The sequence below is a fragment of the Pipra filicauda genome, unplaced genomic scaffold, assembly GCF_003945595.2.
Source record: "Pipra filicauda isolate LSUMZ 115617 unplaced genomic scaffold, ASM394559v2 scaffold235_size1210477_pilon, whole genome shotgun sequence".
Lineage (NCBI taxonomy): Eukaryota > Metazoa > Chordata > Aves > Passeriformes > Pipridae > Pipra > Pipra filicauda.
In genome coordinates, this window is record NW_024104349.1 from 807,875 (window position 1) to 829,912 (window position 22,038).

Here is a 22,038-nt window from a genome sequence, read left to right on the forward strand (position 1 = left end):
TGTTCCCGGGGAAAGGGCAGCGAGGAGCTTGGCATGCAGTGACACAGTGCTGTCTCCCCACGGGCTAAATCCCAGTGTCTTGCCCACAGAAACCCAACCTCTGAGGATGTCAGAGGGCTGGTTCCTCCTGCCATCCATACCCACAGCTCTGTGTCCGCATCCGGGCGCTGGTTCCTCCTGCCATCCATATCCATACCCATATCACCATGTCCCTCCCAAAGGTCCATGGAGTTCAGTGAGGTGTCCAAAGCCCCTTTGGGGTGGTGGATGGCGCCACAACAGCCCCTCCTACTGTTGATGCTGTTGCTCGTGGTTGTGCCACGAACTCAGCGGAGCTCTCCTGTCCTTTCCTTTGCGCTCCAGATGTCCCGGCCTGGCTGAAGAGCCTCCGGCTGCACAAATACGCCGCCCTCTTCTCCCAGATGACGTATGAGGAGATGATGGCCCTCACCGAATGCCAGCTCGAGGCACAGGTACGTCCCACGTCTCCTGGGGGACGAGACTCTCCCGGGTTTCCTTTGCGTGCCTTCCCATGGAAGGCGTTCAGCCCGCGGGTGGTTGGGAAGCAAACAGAAAAAAAAAAGGAAAATTTGGGTTTGGGAATGAAAAAGAACCCCCACGTTGCACCTGAAAAAGACCTTGCATGTTCTTACTGGAACAGCATGGAAGTCCTTTCACTGGGAGCTGTGCTTGGATTTTTTCTCCACTTGGGATGGAGTTCAGGAGTTTAAGGGGCGCAATCTGCAGTAGCCAACTGCTTTAAAGTCAGTGGGGAAAATTTCCTTTGAAAATGTCGTAGAGTCATAGAATAACAGAATGGTTTGGGTTGGAAGTGACCTTAGAGATCATCTAGTTTCAACCCTCCCTCCTTTCAGGTTCACCTCTGCGTTGTCCTTGGGATGAAGGGGACCAGGCAGCACCTTTGCTCTCCCTGTGGGAGGTGTACCGGGGAGGGACAGACTAGCTGGATATCTCCATCTTCAGCAAGTCTCCTGAGTGATTTTCTGTGTCCCCCACGAATCCCTGCACTCAGAAATTTGATTAATTTCTAGCAGCCCTTTTCATTTAGGGGAGGAAGGGTTTGGGTGGCCCCAGCTGTCCTGTGGAATGTTAATGCCGAGTGTTGTGCTGTTTGTTACAGAACGTTACCAAAGGCGCAAGACACAAAATAGTCATCAGTATCCAAAAGCTAAAAGAAAGACAAAACCTGCTCAAATCTCTAGAAAGGGTAAGTAATTCACCACTATTTTTGTATTTCTTGTGTTTTTAAGAAGCCAGAAGTTAGTTCTGGGGTGAAGCACTCTTTGGTTTCACGTGTTGTGGGGATCTTCTGCAGGGAAGTCTGATGTTGGGTTGGCCACGTATGAATAATGTCTCAAACACTCCTGTACCAGGTGCAGGTTTTATTTCGCAGAATCACTGAATGGTTTGGGTTGGAAGGGACCTTAAAGACCATCTCGTTCCAACTCCCTGCCATGGGCAGGGACAGCTTCCACTAGACCAGCTGTTCCTCCAAGCTGTGTTTTACAGAGTGGGTCCTAATCCATCTCCGGCACTCATGGAGCTGGAATGGATTTGCCCTGTAGCCCTGGCCAGCTCCAGGATGTTCAGAAAGACCTGAGCTTTCCTGGAATGTCATATGGGCAACCTGTTCCCAGATAAAACACCAGACACCCACATTGGTGTCCGAACAACATCTTGAATTTCCAAGGAGAACAACTAGAAACTTCTTTATCACCTCCACAGAAGCTTAAACCCTGCAGAGAGGGCTGTAGGGAAGCAGCAGCACCACAGCCTTGCTGAGAGCAGCTCACCCAACCTCTCCCTATTTATTATCACTGTATTATATTATATTTAATTGCACCATCTTCAAACAGCAACTCGCAGAGCCTCCCACTAGGGGCTTTTAAATACTTCTGTGGTGTGTTGCTATTTATTGGTGTTTTCCTTAGCTCACTGCTTCACTATTTATTTATAATACGGGCTTGTACTCAGAGTATGGCAGGAGCTAATAAAGCCATATTTACCTCCATTATTAATAATGACTGTTAAATCCAAGAGCCAGCCCTCTGGCTGCAGCACTCTGTTTTCCAGGCGATTGCACAGCCTCTTCCCCCACTTCTCCGCCGGGGTTTTGAAATATGGGATTGATTGAGCGGCGCGGTGCGGGAGCTGGAGCCCGGCTCAGCTGACCCGGCACGCCGTGAAATCCGGGAGAAAAGTGGCAGGGACCAGGTTTGGGCCCTCCTGGTGTGGGTTTGGGCTGTGGGGCTCTGACACTGTCCCGCTTTGCTGGGGCTCAGAGCTGCCTGGGAACTGCTTTCCCTGGGAGGAGACGTCCCCGGTTTTCCAGGCTTCCCATCCAGTTTTTTGCTAAACAAGAGCATGTGTGGGACTTGATGTTTTTGGGCAGTGTCTCGCTGCTAAAGATTGCTGCTTTCTTGGAAAGAGGTGCTCCACCCCTCTCTGCCGGTTAGCAGAGCAGGATTTTTTCCCAAAAAACAGTGCCCAGCAGACTGACATCATATCTTTGAGAGAAGTGGAGCTGAGACATCCAAGAGCAAGCTGGAATTAGGATGAACAACCATTTTGGAGCTTACATGCCAGAATCCCATGTGCCCACTTAGTGTCCCTTCCCTCAGGACATCCAGGGCTCTCTCCAAGAGGTGCCTCTTTCCAAACAGTGTCCCATGAGCCAGACTGTTCAGGAGCCTGCAACGAGCTGTTCCAGGCTCCATTAAAAACAAAATGCAATTGTTTCCCATCAGTGGGATGAGGATCTGACAGTAGAAAGGAAGTTCTTGATCCACACCAAGAGCAAGGCTGGGGTGCACCTAAATTCTCTCCCTCCTGGGTGGACCTGCCCCGGGATCTCCAGGCTGGATGTTTTTCCTATAGGGATATCAGTTCACCTGCAGCCTCATGGTCTCCCCTTCTGTTTCCAACCACAATCCACCTGCTCCCCTTGAAACCCTCCTGGTCCCTTCTGCCTCCACTCTCCCAGCCCATCCCAGTGTGGTCAGGGATTTCCTGGCTCCTGCATCCCAGAGTGGTCCTGGGCTCTGAGATGATCCCAGAGCTTGAGGATGCCATGGCAAGCAGTTTTGGGGCAGAGCAGTTAATGGGGAGCCGGGCTTGAAGGCAGTGCTGGAAACTGGAGACACGCCCATGTTAATAAATGAAGTTCCAATGAAATAGAGCTGAAATGAACTGAAGGAAGGGAAGGGAGAGGAGGAAGATAATCGCTGGTCTGGGCGTTAAAATCTCCCAGGCTCAGTTGCTCTCCTGGAGTTGCCATCTTCCTGGTGGAAATTTGGAAACACTGAAGCAGGACTGTTACTGGGTTTGGGTCCCAGTGATTGACAGGGCACATTTATCTCTGGGAATTCAGGTCTGAACACATCCATGGATAATCAGATACAGTCTCTGCAGCAGCTCCACACTCTCCTGGTCTAAGGGAAAAACTTGGGCAATTAAACGTGGCTGTTGACTGTGGAATGCAGCAGGATCCTGGAGGGGTTCTCGGGGGCGTCACAGTCAGGGTCTGGTTTGTAGCTGGTGTCCCGTTGTCCCTGCAGAGACAAACCCTCTTCTCTTGAACCCACAGGACATCCTGGAAGGTGGCAACTTGCGTGTCCCGCTGCAGGAACTACACCAAATGATCCTCACCCCCATCAAAGCCTACTCTTCCCAGAACTCGAGCACGGAGGAGCACAGCCGGGACGCGGACTCTCACCACCCCTCCTCCCTGATTGGCTCCGACGGCCAGGGCTCCGACTGCAAGGACTCTGCCGCGGGTGGGATGCAGCAGCACCACTTGCCGGGATGTGAGGGCGAGTCGGGGGGGGCCCCTTTGCCCGAGGGTGACCTGCCTGGACAGTTCACCCGAGTGATGGGGAAAGGTGAGCGGCTGCCACTTGTCAGGGGCCACTTGTCGCTGGGGAGGGCTGCTTCGGGGTGGGGAGTGTGTGGTGGCAGCACTGGCAACCGCCTTTCCCTGAGCTCCTGCAAGTCCCTGTCTCAAGGGGTGAGGATTTTTTTGAGGTCCCTTCATGCTGTGGTAAGAGCTAAGAGTGTGGGGTGGGGAGGTGGGCTGTGATTTTGGGGAGGGGCAGTGGTGGGACAGGCTGCCTGCCCCAGGTTTGAAATGGAGAGCATCCTCTCCCTGCCCCAGTACCATCCTCTACCAGCCCCAGGTCCAAGGTGGATAGTATCCTTTCCCTCAGGTCAGGGGTGGAGGGCATCCTCTCCCTTCCCATTCAGAGCCCTGGGTCATCCCAGCAGTCCAGAGGTGTTTTCATCAGCATCCCTTGGACTTACTCTGTTTGTGGGGAGGTAGCAGTGGTGCATGGGCTGGACATGAACCATCTGGAGTGCCAGTCAGTGGGTCCAAGCCCCTTTTTAAGCCCCAGTCTAGATGCAGGACTTCCAGAATACTCCGGTGCCATTCCATGCCCGGTGCAGGGTGCACATCTTTGCATCAGGAATAACACACTTCAGGTGACAGAAGCAATGTGAGATGGAGACTGACCTCCTGTGCTTTATACAGGGCTCTTGGAGCAAATCTGTGTGAGCTTGGACATGCCCTAACCCCTGTTAGTGGCACTTGAGGTGTCAGTGCTGGCTGACTGAAGGAAGATCTCCCTGGGGAAGTGGGAAAGGGGGGATCTCATCCCCAGAAGACCGGGATCAGAAAGAAACTCTTTGGGATGCCACGAAGAAATATGAGCCTTGTCCCTATTTCCAACCTTTTTTGACAAAAAAATAGCTGAGGTGTTTTCTATGCAGAAACCTGGTGCAGAGTTTGTCCCCAGCTGATTCCCTGCAGGCACAGCCAAACACGGGGCTCTTGGCCCCATTTTATTCCCGTGACAAATGCCAAAGTGTGGCACAAGCCCTGCCAGGACGAGGTGTCTTCCTGGACTGCAAGGCATTCCTGCCCAGGGGTTATGACAGGAGAAACTCATTCCTCTGTGAGCTCATTCCCACTTGCTTTTATGGCACTAGTTCCAAAAGAGGTTAAAATCCTCCAGGAAAGGTGGGAATCCATGTGCAGCAAGGGCAGACTTTAGCCATAGGAGCCGGAACTCTCTTGCCTAGGAAAAGGGAATAATCCTGTGCCCCTGAGTTGCTCAGGTCTAATTTTGGGGACTCCAGTGGTGTTACTCTGGATTTACACCTTCATAACAGAGAACAAAATCCGGCCCTAAATATAGGACGGCACGGCAGGAATTGGGGAAGGGTGTTTTTTTTCCCGCTGATGAGAAAACCTGCCCGTGGTTACAAGGGAAACGGGATGTCCAAGGCATTTGTTGGACTACCCTGGGTCCCATCTGGGTGTCCCCATCCCCATTTCCCTTCTCTTGTCTCTCTTTTTTCCAGTCTGCACACAACTTTTAGTTTCCCGACCCGACGAAGAGAATATAAGTTCCTATTTACAGCTCATAGACAAATGTCTAATCCACGAGGTGAGTCGTGAGGGATCATCTCAGACTGTTGTTCCCATCACTTAGAAACTGTTTCCAAAGTGTCTGTTTATGTAAACCCTTCGGTTTCTAACACAAATATTTTTGGGGGGTATTAATAGTAATTCTGACAGAACAGGGCTGGAGCGGGCGGTAGCTCCGACGTGATGCATGGAAATGTTACTTCCCCCCCACGCTCGCTTAATTCCCAAGGCCTGGAGCTGGGAAATTCATCTGGCACGTGACAGTCCCGTCGGCAGCTGGATGAAAGGAAGAATCCCGGGATGAGCGCGCGGGCGGTTTCCATCAGACAGACCCGGCGATCCCTTGGCGTTGCCTCCTCCTGTTTTGCAACACGTGGGATTTTGCAACAGGGGTTTTACATCTGTTCCCGCTCCCGGCAGATGTGCCTTGGCCGGGGGGATGGCTCGGGATGGCCCAGGCTGTGCCACAGGGCTCTGGCACGCTCCTGCCCTGTGGCAGGGAGGGAGGGATGGTGTCCCTGGTGTCCTACAGCGTTTCTCACCCATGCTGGCTGTACCTGGGACAACAAGCTGCTTCCCTCACCTGCCCATATGGCAGGGATCATGAGGAGATCACACCCTGGGGGAGCAGAGGTGGTGGGGGCTGGAGAACAAAGCCAGTAGGACATGGAGCTTTTCCCAGAGTGCCTACACTTTTCCCACCAGTGCCAGCCCATGTCCCAGGAACACCTTCTGCTTTGGCTCTGGCATAATCAGCACCGGGAGAGAGCATCTCCTCCAGAGGGTGGTTCAGAGCAATCAAGTCAGGCACTAATTAACCTCCAGATTGTCCTCCGGAGACCTTTGCTCCTCTCCGCTGGCAGCATGGAGACCTTGGGGGTCTAAAGTTAGCAGTGGTGCCACATGGGTGTCCCTGTCACCCACACCTCCTGCCTGGAGCTCTGGGATCAGGTCTATCCCCTGCCGGGGTGACCTTTGCAGGGAGCCCGGGTGGGTGACAGGGCTCACCCCGGGTCACCTCCCGCAGAGACTGGTGGCAGGATCAGAGCCAAGCTCTGCCCAGCCCTGAGAAGGAGGATGGGATGCAGGATGCCACAGGGCAGATCAGCTTTCCAAATCCCAGCTTTTCCCACCCTGGCAGCATTTCTAGAACCATGTCCAGGTGACAAATTTCACCACCCGTCGGGACCCACCATCAAGCCCCTGCTCTGCCAAAAGGGGTTGGCAGCCTCAGGGCAGAGCCAGGCTGTCACTCTGGGACACAGGGAATGCTGCTGGAGCATTTTCTCCACCTGAGATGAGTAAATCCTTGAGGGAGACCAGGGTTTCCCTCTGGACTTGCTGATGGCCAGCTCCAGCTGCTCTTCTTTACCCGCACACACATCCCTCCTCCCTTTGTCCAGAAAAATATTCATTCAGTTCCTATTTTTCTCTCTCTTTTTTGGGGGACAGGCGTTTACAGAGATCCAGAAGAAGCGGCTGCTGTCATGGAAACAGCAGGTGCAGAAACTCTTTCGGTCTTTCCCTCGGAAATCCCTCCTGGAGCTGTCAGGCTATCGGCAGCAGAGGAGGTAAGCGGGATTTTGGGAGGGGAAGGATGGATGCAGTGGCCAGAGGAAGAGCATTCCAAGTGGGACCAGTGTCTCCCAAAAGAAAAGGATGGATCCTGATGGATTCAGAACTGTATTTTGGGAGGCAGGAGAGCAGGAAAAGCTTCAGCAATAAGACCCCAGGCGCTGGCTGGGAAGGGAATGGGGTTTTACTTGCATGTGGGGTCAGTGCCTTCCCTACTGATCCCACCAGGTTTCCCTGGCTCCAAATCCGGCACTTCCCAGCTGTGCAGAGTATCCCCAATACTGGGCTCTGTGTCTGCTGCCCTTTGCTGATGGCATCAGCAGTGAAGTTCCCCAAAAAGCTGTAAAGTGGCAAAAAAAAGGGCTGTGTTGGGGACACTTGTGTTTGCTCACTTCCAAGGAGGTGCTGGATTTCAGGTCATCCTGGGAAGTGTTGGGGTATGGCAGGAAGAGGTATTTTTAGATCAGTTTTAGCAACATCAACCCTTTGCTTCATTCTGCAAAATCTGGTGTATTGCACTCTGGTGCAAGTGATTTATTCTCCAGAAAGAAAGTGTTTTGGAGATAACTGGGATCAACGGGACAGCTGGGATGAAGAGTTCAGAAGGAAGGATCACAGAACTGGAGTGGTCCCCAGTTCCATGAAACAAAGTATCTTGGAATGGATTAAAACAAGTGGTTTCAGTGTTGGTGGCAGGATCAGAAGTGGAATGAATAGACAAGAGCAAAGGTGTTGGATGGACCTGTTTGCTGCCCAGCTGAATGAGCAGGGACACCAAGGTGACACCAGATATTGAGGGCACCCTCACTGCTTTTGTTTCCAAGGATTACCTGGTTATTTTTGTGTCATTCTGTGACACAAACCATGGGGAGAGGGATGTTGGTGTGTGCAACCCTTCCCTCCTGGAATTAAAGATGGCTTGGTATTCTGAGATGTGTGTTTCAGGATGTTTGGGCTTTGTGGTCTTAGGTCTGGATGGTTTTGCTCTGGCCACGGGGAGCTGGATAAGTGTGGAAATGGGAGTGGGTGCAGAGCCAGTCCCACCTCTGCAGGAAAGCATCTTTCACTCAGCCCTCCCTGGTAAATCTTGGACTTGTTAGGTCAATCTAACCAAATTTTACAGAACTTGAGAAGTCTCAGAGAGGACCATCTTTTTAAAAATGAACCTCCTGGAAGGGGAGAAGGTCCAAGCATTCCCAGTAAAGAAAACCCAACAGCATAAGCTGAGCTTTTATTACTCTAGAGAATCCACACACAAGAGATCTCAAAGAAACCAGGTGCCTGGAGCATTACTTATTTTACCTTATGTTTAAGAACAGGCCCATTTTGTGGGAGTAAAATAAACTTTAAAGAGAACAAATGTGAACCTGAGACCTGCTGAAGGGCAGTAGGGTGCCTGGCACTGGGGAAGAAGAAAGGATGCTGCACACCCAGACTTCCTCCTTCCTGCTGCCCATGCAGGATGGAAGGACCGTCCTCAGTGGGGTGGGAGTGTCGAGACCCCTCTCCTGCAGCACTGTCCCCTTGTCCCCTCACAGAGGGGACTCACAGGGGTCAGTGCCTCACCCCCAGCGCTTTCTCTCTCCGCAGCCGAGGCTTTGGCCAGTCGAACTCCCTCCCGACAGCCGGATCCGCGGGGGCGGGGCTGGGCCGGAGGAACCCCCGCCAGTTCCAGATCCCCTCCCGCAACCTCCCCACGGCCCGGCTGGGGCTGCTGGGCCCCACTGGGCTGCTGGGCACCCCCCAGCGCAGCCCCGCCGCCAGCCCCGCCATCCTCAAGCAAGGCAGACAGGTTGGTCCGCGTTCGTGGCAGCTCCAGCCCTTCCGTCCCTTTTCCCACAAGCTTCCTTTGATTTCCCTCCTCTAACTTGTCTGGATCTCTTTTTTTTTTTTTTTCCCACCACCTTTTCAAGCAACTGAGAGCAGTTTGTAGGTGTTTGGGTTGCGCTCCCCTCGGCGCAGAGGGATGTGGAAGAGGGACCGGCAAGAGGCGGGCAGAGGAAGAGGTGGATGGGGGAGAGCTGAGTCCTTACAGGGGCTTACAGAAATAGGGAGAGAGACTTTTGACAAGGGCAGATCGTGAAGGACAAGGGGGGGAAGGGTTTTAAATTGACACAGGGGAGATTGAGATGAGATATTGGGAAGGAATTCTAGACTGTGAGGGTGGCGAGGCCCTGGCACAGGTTGCCCAGAGAAGTTTTGGCTGCTCCATCCCTGGAAATGTTCAGGGCCAGGTTGGATGGGCTCGGAGCAGCTCAGTCTAGTGGAAGGTGTCCCTGCTCATGGCAGGGAAGTTGTAACTAGATGATCCTTATGATCCCTTCCAGTCCATTCTATGCTTCTGTGAGCCCAAGGGGGTTAGTTATAAATCCGTGCCACAAAGGGCTTTGTTTCACATCCCACACTTTGTTTGCTGCCCACAGAACCTCTGGTTTGCCAACCCTGGGGGCAGTAACAGCATGCCCAGCCGGAGCCACAGCTCGGTGCAGAGGACGCGCTCGCTGCCGGTCCACACCTCCCCGCAGACCATGCTGATGTTTCAGCAGCCAGGTAGGCACCAGGTTTGCTTTTTCACTTACCCACGGCCCACTGAGACAAGGGGAGGTGTGAAAGGAGCTGTGCTGGTGAGCCTCAGTGCAGGCACAGGGCCTGTGCCACCGCGGTGTGTTCCCACCGGGACATCTTTGAATTCCTGAGTTAATTGAACCACAGACGTTACTGGAGGGATTTTTGACCCTGTATATACCATCTTGACTCTCTGTATAATCGTGGTGCTGGTGCTTTACCTACCTTGCTTCTGAAGGGCTCGTGTCAGGCGGAATGGCAGTAGCTCATCCATCACTTTTTCCTCATGGATGGACACGGAGCCCCAGTGTAGAAGGGCTGCCTTTGTGCACTCAAGGGAAATTCTTTCCACACTGCGTGTGAAGGGAAATGGTGCTGTGTCAGTGCTTCCTTCCCAAGCACTGCCAAAATGCTCCTGTATATAGGAGCATCCTCTGAGTCAGGGAGGATCCCGCTGACCTTGGACCCTGACCCTGGAGCATCCTGCCCCTGAGGAAGCCTGTTTGTGTATCCCTTCATTAGCCTTTGAGTGTGCCTTTTCCTACCAACACACCATAACAATTTGCCCCACGGGACAGAGAGTTCCATGCCCTCATCCGCAGGCTCCTGGTGTGGGCTGGCAGCTCCCCTCGCCTCACACGCCACCGGTGTTTAACTGCAGCATTTGGGCAGCAAATGTTCCGTGCAGCAGGAACAGCGGCTGTTCCCGAGTATTGATTAAACACCGGGACAAGGGCACTTTTCTCAGGCGTTGGAGGAGAATAAATGGGTTTCTCCTGCGTGTCGGCCTGCGGTGGATGAGGGCGTAGGAGGATTGGGGAGCCAAACTGCGGATGAGTCGCGAGGAAAATAAGCAATAATTCAGTGCTGGGCTCACAAACGCCTTTGTGCCGGGCTGTGGGAGGACCTCAACCCTCCTGGATCTCATTCTATGTCTCTGTGAGCCAGTGGAAAGCGGGACATGCTGTCCAGCAGTAGCACAAGCTGTATTTGCAGGTTTTGCTGCAGGGTGGGTAAAGTTTGCTGCTGTTTAGTTTAGGATGGGGCATTGCAGCACACCAGAGTTCATGTGTATCCCCCCTTTTTTGTGGGAGCCAAGCCTGGGAGCCAAGCTGGCCATGGAGAAGCCAGACAGCCGGTCTGTGCTGCCATCCCATGTCCAAGCACTAACCCTGCCTGCACGGACAGCATCCAGCCCTGAGAGGTCCCCAGGGCTGCACCTTCCCTGGGTGGGGGTCCCACTCTCCCCCAGCTCCCCCCCACATCTCTAACCAGCACCTGAACCCCTCATTTCCATCCCCTTCTTCTGCAGTGCCATTGAGGCTCCCCAGATTTATCCCTTGGGATAACGGGGAAGTGATGACTATTTTTGTGACCATCTCTTGCTGGAGGTGATTGCACCAGGAATGGAAGTGCTGCCGGAGCCCGGTCAGACCCTCCTGGGGCATTTTTTGGGTGATTCCCCCACCCACATAGAGCAGGGCAGGCAAGTCCCTGACCACGGCCTCCTGTTCCCTGTCTCCCTGCAGAGTTCCAGGTGCCGGTGACTGAACCTGACATCAACAACAGGCTGGAGTCCCTGTGCCTGAGCATGACGGAGCACGCACTCAGCGGTGAGCATTCCCTCCTCCTTGGGCTCTTCCAGCACATCCACGCCGCCTCTGCTGAGCCCCCCAGCACCTGCCCCTGCCCCGTGCCCCCCAAAAGCTGGGACAGGCTGTGGCTGTGAGGGGGCGGGATGGTGGCGGGGCTGGATGCAGGGATGCTCCCAGGGATGCTCCCGAGGGTGTTCAGACAGGGATATTGTCTCCCCTCGGCGAGGTGCCAGGGCAGGGGGTGAAGCCGAACGCAGGGATCACACCAGCACTAGTGGAGTCTGTGCTAATTAGCCACTCGTCAGCTTGCTAATGATAATTAGTGTTAGCTCGCTACTCTCGTTAGCTCTCGATAAAGCCCCTGCCACTGGATGGGTCACAGGCTTTGGAGTGTTTTCCCTTCTGCCACCGGATCCCTCGTTTGGCTGGGGGGTGCGGGAGCCCTGCCGGGCGCTGGTGGGTGCCAGTGGATAACGGGCACAGGGAGGGAGGAGGACCAGGGGGAAAAACAAGCAGAAAAGATGGAAAAGGCAGCAGCAGCAGCGTGATGGAGAGCCCAGTGCAGCACAAAGCACCGGCACCAGAAGCTCCCAGTGCCCCTCACCAACAAGGGATGAGCCCGGAGACGGGATGAGCACGGCCACCAGCACCGCCCAGACCTGGGATAACCCGAACAACCAGCGCAGGTCGTGCTCCTGGCAATCCTGGACTGCACCGGATGGTTGGGGACAGGAGTCCTTGGAGAGGATGAGAGCCACCCGGAGCCCTGGGAGAGGACAAGTGCCACCAGGAGTCCTCGGGGAGGACAAGTGCCACCGGGCTCCCTGCGGATGCGACAGCCCTTCCCGGGGAGAGGGACACGAGAACAAGGACTGTGAGAGGCAGCAGGGCCCTGGCAGCATCCCTGGCCGGGAAAACAAGGACACTGCTGTCACCCGAAGAGTTTCCCCGACGTGTTCCCAGGCGAGGCTTAGCTGTCTTGTTCCTCTGCAGGGTACTGTTCCTCTGAGTTATTTTCTGCAGGTCGCATTCCCCGAGCCTCTCCAAACCGGTCGTGCTATAAATAGCTCTTAAAAAAATAAACCTTCGGGGGAGAAAAAAAAAACAAAAACAAAAAAGGTGTAACAAACCTGTTTGTTTTCAGTCTCGAGGAGGGAGGTGGCCATGGTGCCCCGGGTGGCAGAAGAGGGAGTGCTCTGTTCCAGAGCCACCCTGGGAGCTGCCCCACACCACTCTCCATCCCAGGGATGGGGGTTTGGGATGGGGGACAGGGGGGTGGTTGGGGCTGAAGGGTTGGAAATACTGTTGGGTGCTGATTTCTGGCCCCAAGGGGTGGGGAGAGGGGGCAGCTGGTAGCAGGTTGGTTGTGAGGCTTTGGGGTGGGTTGCGGGATCCCTCTCTGCTGGGATTGGACTGTGGCTGGATGCATCCCTGCTGCCACGGGATGCTGGGAACAAGGGCTCTGGAGAGACAGAAACAACTCCTAGAGCTTTTTGTCCATCCATGTTTCTCACGGAGGAAAATTTTGCATCCTCTGTGGTGCGAGTTTTGCAGGGCTGGGTGAACTGGGGGGCAAGGCAGCCCCTGGGACTGGCTCCATCCCCATCCCCTCACTCCTGGCCAGGGTGGCAGGAACTTGTCCTGCTGTAGGAGGGTCCCAGACTCTCATTCACCTTGTGGCGAGTCTGGGCTGCCGAGAAACCGCCTCTGCTCCTGGAAAAGGGGTCGTGGCAGGCCTGGAATGGTGTTGGGACAGCGACGCGGGGGGGCTGGTGCAGGGTGGGGACAGTTGGTGACACGGAGGGACCAGCAAAGTGGTGACACCCCAAAACCCTTCCACACCCCTTGGGGAGATTTGGGGAGGAGGGTGGCCCCGTGGTGCCGCCTCACCTATGGGGTGGTGGGTCGGGGGTGCTCCAAGGGGTCCATCTCTCAAATCCCCAGCTCGGGGAGGTACCAGTGCTCACTGGAGCTGTTCCTAACTCTCCCTTCCTTGCAGATGGTGTCGACAGAACCTCCACGATCTAGAAGGCGTCGCGATGGGGACGCTGGCCGGGACAACAACTGCTGCGGGTCCAGCGGCGAGGTCGGGGCTTGCAGGGAGCCTCAGCGATAGCTTGCATCCTTTCTCCTCTCCTCTCTCCTTTCTCTCTCTCTCTCTCTCTCTCCTGTTTTAATTTTGTGAATGTGTAGATTGTCCTTGTGAACATATCATTAGACTTGGAATTTGTGTTGTCATTTATTACATCCATGCTGGGGGCGGGTTTGGGGGGGGAAAGGTGGTGGAAGCTCAGCGGCGATGACGGAGCAGCGCGGGGAGGTCGGGGGGGACGCGGAGCAGAGCACTGACAACGGAGGGGTCACCGGAGCACCGTGGGCAAACCCTGGTCCTGGATGAGGATACCAAGGAGTATGGAACATCACGCAGGGGTGTGTGGCCCAAAAAGCCCTCTGGGGAGGATTTGCCTGCCCCGCCGGCGGTCCCGCCTCTTGAGTTCCGCTGCGTTCACGGACTGGCCCAGCGAGCCCAGATTTGAACAGAAATAGTAAAATAACCCCAGAATTTCCTTTCGGTTTAGCCAAGAGACCCACAGTTTGGAGGCAGCATTGTGCTCAGGGCAACGGAGGGTCGGCGGGTGCCCATCCCTGTGTCCCTGCATGGATCGGGATGCTGGATGGAGTGGGGGCATCTCGCCCAGAGGAGGGTCCCAGGGGATGTTGGTGAAGTTGGGGAACACTGGGAGAGTTTCAGTGTCTCTTGCCTTGCCTGTGCAGGTACCAGGAAGCTGCTGCATCCTGGCTTCACACATCTGGCCCAGCCTGCCAAAATCCAGCCATGATGGGCTCTTCCAGCCCTGGGGTGGCCAACAAGGGATGAAGGATCCCCCAGATAAAACCCAAACCCCAAAGGGCACCAAAATGCAGCTTCACAGCCCTGTTTTCTTGGCATTAACCATGTGCCAGGCAGGAGATGGGGACGGCAGCGGCTGGGCTGCTCCTCACCCGCTGCTGCTTTTTATAACAGGAGCTAAATTTGGTGTTAAAGAGGTAAATCTGGCCTGGTGCTGCTCAGACCTGCAGCGCTGCTCCCACCTCCCACTGGTCCCGATGCTGCTCCACATCCTCTGATGGAATAATAATAAATGTGAAATTAGTTAATGAAGGGAGGTGATGGGCTGCAGCAATATTCCCAATTGGCACTGACTGGCAGGATCATGTGCTGGGATCGGCGGGAGCCAGGCTGGGGGCTGAGGGGGAGCCGGAGCATTGGCAGGGCTGGGAGATGTGTGAATCCCAGGAGATGTGTGAATCCTTTTGCCATGCAGTGTTTTTTAAGTTGTTGTTTCCTAAAAAAAAAAAACAAAAAAAAAAAACAAACCAAACCCAAGTGCCAAATGCAATGTTTTATGTTTGCTGTTCCTTGGTGTCCTGCTTCCCAGCAGGCAGGAGACTGAGGCGGGGGTGATGGGGGGGGTGGAGAAGGGAAAACCCGAAAGCCAGGGAGGTTGGGAAGAGGTGTGAGGAGGTGGAGGCGAAGTGGGGGGTCAGCGCTGGGGACCTGGGTCACCCCCAAGCACCCCCAGCTCGTGAGGTGTGAAGGGAACCGCCGTAGCAGGAGCCTCCCTCAGGGAGGCTCCAGTGTATTTACAGAGCTGAAATTCTATTTATTCCTTCGCTGACTATGGACACGGAGGTTTTCTGATTGTTCAGAGAGATTATTTTGGATATATTACCTATTAACTTGCTATGGCTGGGAACCATGATAATGTCTGTTATTAACAACCACCAAATAATTCAATTGTGTTTTTTTCGTTTTGTTGTTTAAAAAAAAAGCAAAAGAAAAAAAAGCTTATTTTCCATTGACAGTGTAGAGGTTAATAACGACTTAGTTGTCTCTTGTTTTGTTTTTTTTTTCTTTTTTTTAAGTAAAAACAACAAAGAAAGTGGCTTCAGTTGCGTTCGGGAAGTGCTGCCTGGCTCTGGCTGCCCATGCTGAGTGCGGGCGGCAGAGCTCCAGGGGAAGAAGCTTAAGAGGAAAAGAAATAAAAATTATTTATAGAAAGAAAAAAATCAAAAAAAGAAAAAAAAAGAAAACTAAAAAAAAAAACCCACAAACCCCAACAGTTGCATGAGCGAGGCTGTGAAGTCAAATATTCAGTAATAAAGCGGCAGTGCCTTTCTTTTTTGTATCCCCCGCTCACCCCGCTGCAACTGTCCCATCCCACGCCGGAGGTGTCGCCGCCGCGGGGTCCTGGGCGTGGGGCGGGAATGTTCCCCCCCAATCCCGCTGCTCTCCCAGAGCCAGCCCCGGGCCCCCCCAGCACCGCCGGGGACCTTTTTCCTGGTGCTGTTCCCCTGAGCCGTCCCCGGCTGCGCGGGGAGCCCGGCCAGCTCAGCACCCAAGTGGCCTTGGGTCCGGCGGATGCTCCCGCGGGGAAACAACCCCTGTCCCTTCCAGGTGTGTCCCCCTCCCCAGGGACAAGCCCTGAGCTCGGCTGGGCTGGAGCTGGGCTTTACCTGTGCTCGCTCAGCTCATCAAAACCCTTGGAGGAGTTGGGAAGGGGGAGGTCAAGCCCGGCCAGCATCCAGCAGGAAAATCCAAAACTGTGATTGCCGCCCGCGAGCGGAGCTGGGGTTGGGTCAGCACTTAGGGGAAGCGATTTCTGTTGTCACCTTTCTCCATGTCGGGGTGTGGCTGCGCCCCAGGTTTGGCTTTTGGAATGTGCCTGATGGAAAGTGGGTCCCGCAGACGTCTATAATTTGCACACAGCGACGATAACACTAAAGTTGATTTTATACGAGTCATCAGAGTTTGCAAAGTGAGTTTTATTTTTTGTATTCCTTTATCTTTACTTAAAGGTGAATGTGTATTCCTCTGGGAGGAATAGGAAGAAAAAAGAAAAAAAAAAAGAAAAATACGTAAAAAAACCAGGAATGTTAATAATGTTAAACAGAATACTTCCTCCCTTATTAATATATATAACCCTGATGTATTTATGCCTATTGTAAGCTGACTTTAAAGAGCTTTGACCTCTCTTCTGTTGCATGCCGTTCCCGGGCAGCCTTTCCTTGTCCATGCATGCCTTTCGTCCTGGTTTTTCTGTACAAAGTTAGTGCACACAAAAGAACTATTTTTGCCTAGTTAATGTTGCCGAGCAATGCCTATTTTTTAAATTTTCCTTTTTTTTTTTTTTTTTTTTTTTTTTTTTTTTTTCCTTTTTTCGGTCATATATGGCAATAGCATGTTTGTTACATGTAAAAGCTTCCCGATATAAAGAAATACTAATGTTTGGAGATATGCCGGTCTTTGCAAGTGTACAGTTTTCCAATGTTGTTCCCAGTGAAAACACCCTCGTGATTTCCACTTGCTCCGATGTATTTATTACTCATTTCCTCCCATGTAACTCGGAACCATTGCTATATTTCATATCCGCGGTATATTGAAAGTGAAGGGAGATGATTAATACAAGGTTTTGTAACACTGGGGTGTGGCGCCTCCTTATTTATCCTCCTCTTGGCAGAATTTTTAACAAAAAAAAAATGGAATTAAACACACGTTCAGCCCCGTGGGCGAGAGGGAGGAGCCGTGCGGTTCCACAGGGGGGTTTAGTGTCTTTATATATAAACTCGTGGCGGGGCTTCCGAATCCCTGGCATTCCCCACACAGCTGCTTCCATGTCCCTTGGGGATGCCCACGCCCCGGGAGATGGTTAGATACAGGGTTTTCCTTTGCAATTGGCAGGGATTGGGGCGGGAGCAGCTCGGAGGCTGCGGAGGCACACGGAGGAGCCGGCTCGGCCTCAGCGTGTGCATGGAGACATCTGGGGTGGGATTTGAAGGTTGGGTTCGTTCTGGGCTTTAAACCTGCACGTTTCAGACCTGCCTGGGGCTGGAGTGGGTGGGGAAGGACACTCGGAGCAGACACTCGGCCGTGGGAGGTGCTGAGGGCGGGACTGTGGCTTCTGCCCCTGCTTTTTCCATGTTTTCTCAGACTGAGCCTCCACTTCTTCAGGCTGACCAAGCCCAGCTCTGCAGGCTCTTCCCGGCCAATCCAAGCTCTGAATCATCACCTTGCCCATTCCTGCCCTTGTGTCCCTTTCCCTCCACAACACTGTGGGCCTCCAGAGTGTCCTGGACACAGCTCACTGCCCCTCCACAGGCGTCAGGGGGGCTCACGTCCCCCACAAGGAGCAGAACTGGGAAACGTGGGGCTTCTTCAGGTTGTTTGAAGGCTTCATCTGCTGCTCCTCCTGGGAAGAGACTCCTCGTCGGATCCCCAAATGTTGGTGAGGTCAAGCACTCAAAACCATGTCCTAAAGCACCTTCTGTTTAAGGATGCTCCTGAGCACCCTGGGCAGGACCACCCCAGGAGGGAAAGATTCCTCACAGTGTTCGGTCCCACCTGGATTTCCCGGTCCAGGAGAGCACCCACATCCACAGCCCAATGGCAACATCTCCCTGTGCCTGCTGGGAATCGGCCTCCTGGCACAGCTCAGACAAGCATTACCTAAATCCCAGAGAAACACCATTTCCTTCCATAAACAGTCGGCCTTTCCAGGTCCGTGTGCCGCCGTCTGGGTCTCACAGCGCGGGTTTGTTGCACTAACAGAGAACGAAAAGGGAAAGGAAAAGGCAAAAAAACCTCTGGGATGGAAAACCGGAGCTGGAGAGGCTGAAAAGTCTCCAAGGAAAGTCCGTGGCAGCCGTGTGGTTAGGGAGAGTCTGTGGGTCTCACCAGCGGGCGAGCTGGAAAGAGGCTTAAAATACAAAAACCTAAAGGAAAAAAAATAATTTCCATACTGCCAGGAGCTGTTGGATGAATCCATTCCGGATACTAAAGGCTTTCCCAATTGGTGCACCCAGATTACACCAGACCTGAGCCCCATCCATCCAGCCCAGGGGTGGTGGACTCCTCTTTTCCTGCCCCAAAGAGGCTGCAGCCCATGTCCAGCTGGGAGCAAGGCCAGAGCTGGTGGCCACTGTTTTAGCAGCTGCTGGGCTGTGGTGATCACAGCAGAAGCTGGATAAGCCCAGGTTGCCTTGTTACAGGATCTTTTCCATGTCTACCTATTCCAAAGGGTGACAGAGAAGCAGCCCCAGCCCTGGAGCCAACCAGGTATGCCCTCCAAAGGGATGCTCCTGTTCCTTTGGCCCTGACCCTGGCTCCCGGTGCAGGTACAAGTGTCTCCTATTCAACAGCGAGGGGAATATCCCAGGGAACAATCCTTGAGCAGCAGCAGGCAGGGATTTCCCACTGCAGGGAAGTTTTTAATCAAGACAGAGAGGGCTTTACCAGCAGAGCTCCTCAAGTTCAAGGAATAATTAATTCCCCACGTCTTTTGGCTGCGGCTGCACCGGAGAACCTGGATGGTCCCGGTGGGCTGATCCCTGCCAGCCAGTGATCCACTGCCAGGATATACAGATTGGTGCTCCTTGGAGCCAGCAGCATGACCCCTTCACTCAGCACGGCCTCTGCCACCTCCTTGTGAGCAGGGAGGATAATTCCCAGAGCTGGTGCATCCCGAGGCTTTGAGGGGCTGGTTGTTCCTGCACGTGGCCTGGTGCTGTTTCAGCTCCCAAAGGCAGATGTGTGACAGCACTTCCAGGGAGTGAACTCGCCACACTGAGCACTCCAAGGAGCTGCTTTTAATTGGGAATCTGCAAATGGCAGCAGGGGGAATGGTTTTAAACTAAAAGAGGAAAGATTTAGGTTGGGTGTTGGGAAGAAATTCTTGGCTATGAGGGTGGGGAGGCCCTGGCACAGGTTGCCCAGAGAAGCTGTGGCTGCCCCATCCCTGGGAGTGTTCAAGGCCACTTTGGATGGGGCTTGGAGCAACCTGGGCTAGTGAAATCCCCGTGGCAGGGGTTGGAATAAGGTGATCTTCAAGGTCCACTCCAACCAAAACCAGTCTGTGTTTCTAGGATTTTCCCTCTTTTCTCTAAGAAAACACCCTGCTGACCAAGCCTGATCAGAGGAGACATTGCAAATGTCTCAGCCAAAATTCCCGCTTTTCTACAGAAAATAGATTTTTAGCCAATTTTAAATAACAATAATAATTAAAAATAAATCCATCCTGGCAGGTGGCCCCTGCTTTCAGACAAACCAGCTCCATCCCCATCCCGGTGGAGAGGCAGCACAGGTGAGTGTTTGCAGTGTCAGGATGCAAGGGAGGGGCTGGATGCCCCTCTCCCACCCCCGGCCACTGGCCTGGCATCGGGGTGATCCCTGGGCCTCCCTAAAAAGCATTTCCAGGCCCAGGAAAGCTCCTGTTCCTCCACTGCGGCGAGCAGAGCTCGGGGCCGGGCTCAGCAGAGGGAGCCACAGACTGTGTGTCCCCGGGCAGGCGCTGCCGAGGCCGGGACCAGCCCCTCTCCACGTCCCTGACCCTGGGCATCACCCAGCCGGAGCCAGAGCCTTTGCAAACTCCCTGCCAGCGATCCCTCCCTCCTCCCACTGCTGCTTCCCTACAAAACCTTTCCCATCCTTCTCTTTCTCTCCTCCAGCACCAACACCCATTTCCCTCCCCGTGGAGAAGAGTCTGGAGAAGGTGAGCACAGACCTGAGGTGAAACCCCACCCCGGAGCCCAGGGCTGGCACCCCAGGGCTGCAAGGATTTGGGTCCTCACAGCCAAGGGCTGTCACCCAACACGGCTTCAACCACAGAGATCACAAAGCCACAGAATATCCTGAACTGGAAAGGACCTACATGGATCATCGAGTCCAACTCCTGGCCCTGCACAAGACAATTCCAGTGATCCCACCACTTGCCTGAGAGTGTTGTCCAAACACTCCTCGAGCTCTGGCAGCCTTGGGGCTGTGCCCACTGCCCTGGGGAGCCTGTCCCAATGATTGTATCCTGACATTTTGCCTTTTTCCTGCACATCCAGCATGTCCTGGCTGGAGCAGCGAGGTCGCTTCCTCCACCCATTCCCACAGCTCTCCAGCGGGTCAGTGCACAGCTGCCACTGGCATTCCAGGACAAGGGAGCTAAATAAAATGCCAGCTGTGGGGTGAGATACATCTTCCCTGGTGGAGCCACAGGATGCTGAGAGGGTTTACAGGCACCCAGGGCCAGGGCAGGACGGAGCTGAGGTGTGGACACCCTCCCACAGCACCCGGCTCAGCATTCCCAGGTCACACGTTGGATGGAGGGGCACCCACCCAGGAATTGCTCCCTTGGTGGCATTCACACATCCCAGGCCAAAGCAGCACTCTTGTGGTTTGCCCTGGCGCTTTTTAAATAGTTTTCAGGCCCGTGCAGTTGAGTTGGTCCCTCCTAGGGTGGGTTTTTAACCTTTGCTTTCCTGTTGCAGTCTCGGAGCAAACAGAGGTGACGTGGTACAGTTCACTCTGCCAAAAATGCCCCTGCAGAGCCCCAACACCAAAAACAAAACACAAAGTTGTTAAAAAACACAAATAAATTCCTCATGATTATATTCTCTGGGTATTTCAGTAAGATTTCTTTGAATGCTGTGATTTATTTTCTGTCCCTCCCAGGTCAAGGCTTATGAAAAAGAGCTGTAATTTTTTTTATGCCCCCTCAACTACTAAATCACGAGTGGAACTTTAAAAACAACTGGAAGGCAAAGCTTTTCTTAGAAGTTATTTCCAGGAGCTGGGCAGGAGGGCTCAGCCAAGGCTCAAAGGGCAGAGCTGATTGTGGACCCTTTCCCCATGCCGACAGCGCTCCAGGGGCAGTAACCAGGGGACAGGTGATGAGCTGTTTGAGCTCATTAAGCAACTCAGAGATGCTGGAAGGTTGTGAGGGATGCACGAATCCTCCAGGATGATCCAAGCCCTTGCCTGCAGCCACTGAGTCACTGGAAGGCAGATTTTTGGCTAGAAAGAGCCAATTTTGGGGTCCATAGCTGTGGAAAGTTGCCTGAACCAAAACCATCATGGTGGGCTTGGCAGTGCTGGGATAATGATTTAACTTAATGACCTTAGAGGGCTTTTCCAGCCTTAATGATTCCCTGATAAACCTGCACCTAGAGGTGGAGCACAAGGGGTGAGGACCAAAGAGCCTGTGCCCAGGACCTGGCTGGATATGGCACAAAGACTTATGGACCAGTCACTCCACAGGACATGGGCAGGAGATGATGGGAGGCACCCCAAAGTAACCATGGTGATAGAAAAAAAAATGAAAAAGCACAAAGAAGCTGCTTATATGGGGGATTCTTGAGGAAAAAATATGGATAAGCTCCCCAGGAAGGGAGCAACTAATAGAGCAGGTGGAATCCTGGGAGAGGTGATAGGTCAGGGATGGGAAGATGTCACCTTATTAATAGGTTATGCTTCTTTTACAGATTTGGTTCTTTTGGTTTTGTTTGGTTTTTGTTTGGCTTTTGTTTGGTTTTTTTTAGCTGTAAACACTTTCAAGCTGGGTATTTTTTCACCCCAATGAAAACAAGATTTTTCCCATGATCACAAAACCAGGGAGGTTCCTTCCCAATCCCACACCTAGAAAAAAAAAATAAAAATAAGGAGGCAGGGAATAATTTCTTGCAGAAGTGCCTGTTTTCACAAACAGGCAGTTTCCCACCACAAGCACCAGCTTTGACACACAACCATGAGAAAGACAGAAGTAACTCAGCTTCACAACAAAGACAATTCCTGCCAATGCTCCTGGGGCTTCCCAGGAGGATTATTTCCAAATAGGACAGACCATTTGGAAAAGATAAAAAAAAGACATGAAGGGCTGGAGAGGCTCTAATTAATTATCCCTTCTCCATTCCTGACTGCCACAGTGAGCACACCCACAGCCCCTGCAGACCCCCTTCCCTCTGGCTGCAAGGCTCCTCAGGAGTCTGGGATCCATACATTTTATAATTTTTTTTCCCCTGAATCTCAGC

General features: G+C 53.3%; 1 protein-coding gene across 6 annotated transcripts in view; it reads left to right on the top strand.

The window, feature by feature from the left end:
• Window positions 1–13,410, top strand: part of SAMD4A (sterile alpha motif domain containing 4A) — a 96,931-nt gene extending 83,521 nt beyond the window's left edge. For 2 of the 6 annotated variants that reach the window (XM_039381651.1, XM_039381653.1), the window contains 10 exons: window positions 364–473; window positions 1,142–1,228; window positions 3,608–3,902; window positions 5,383–5,468; window positions 6,902–7,020; window positions 8,615–8,816; window positions 8,941–9,030; window positions 9,448–9,574; window positions 11,119–11,202; window positions 13,184–13,410. In XM_039381651.1, the coding sequence (XP_039237585.1) occupies window positions 364–473; window positions 1,142–1,228; window positions 3,608–3,902; window positions 5,383–5,468; window positions 6,902–7,020; window positions 8,615–8,816; window positions 8,941–9,030; window positions 9,448–9,574; window positions 11,119–11,202; window positions 13,184–13,212 (1,229 nt within the window). In that variant the 3' untranslated portion in view covers window positions 13,213–13,410. Of the gene's footprint in view, window positions 1–363; window positions 474–1,141; window positions 1,229–3,607; window positions 3,903–5,382; window positions 5,469–6,901; window positions 7,021–8,614; window positions 8,817–8,940; window positions 9,031–9,447; window positions 9,575–11,118; window positions 12,453–13,183 lie in introns of those variants that run through there. The other 4 variants (XM_027724420.2, XM_027724423.2, XR_003541350.2 and 1 more) reach the window with 3 other exon arrangements.
• Window positions 13,411–22,038: the final 8,628 nt, after the last annotated feature.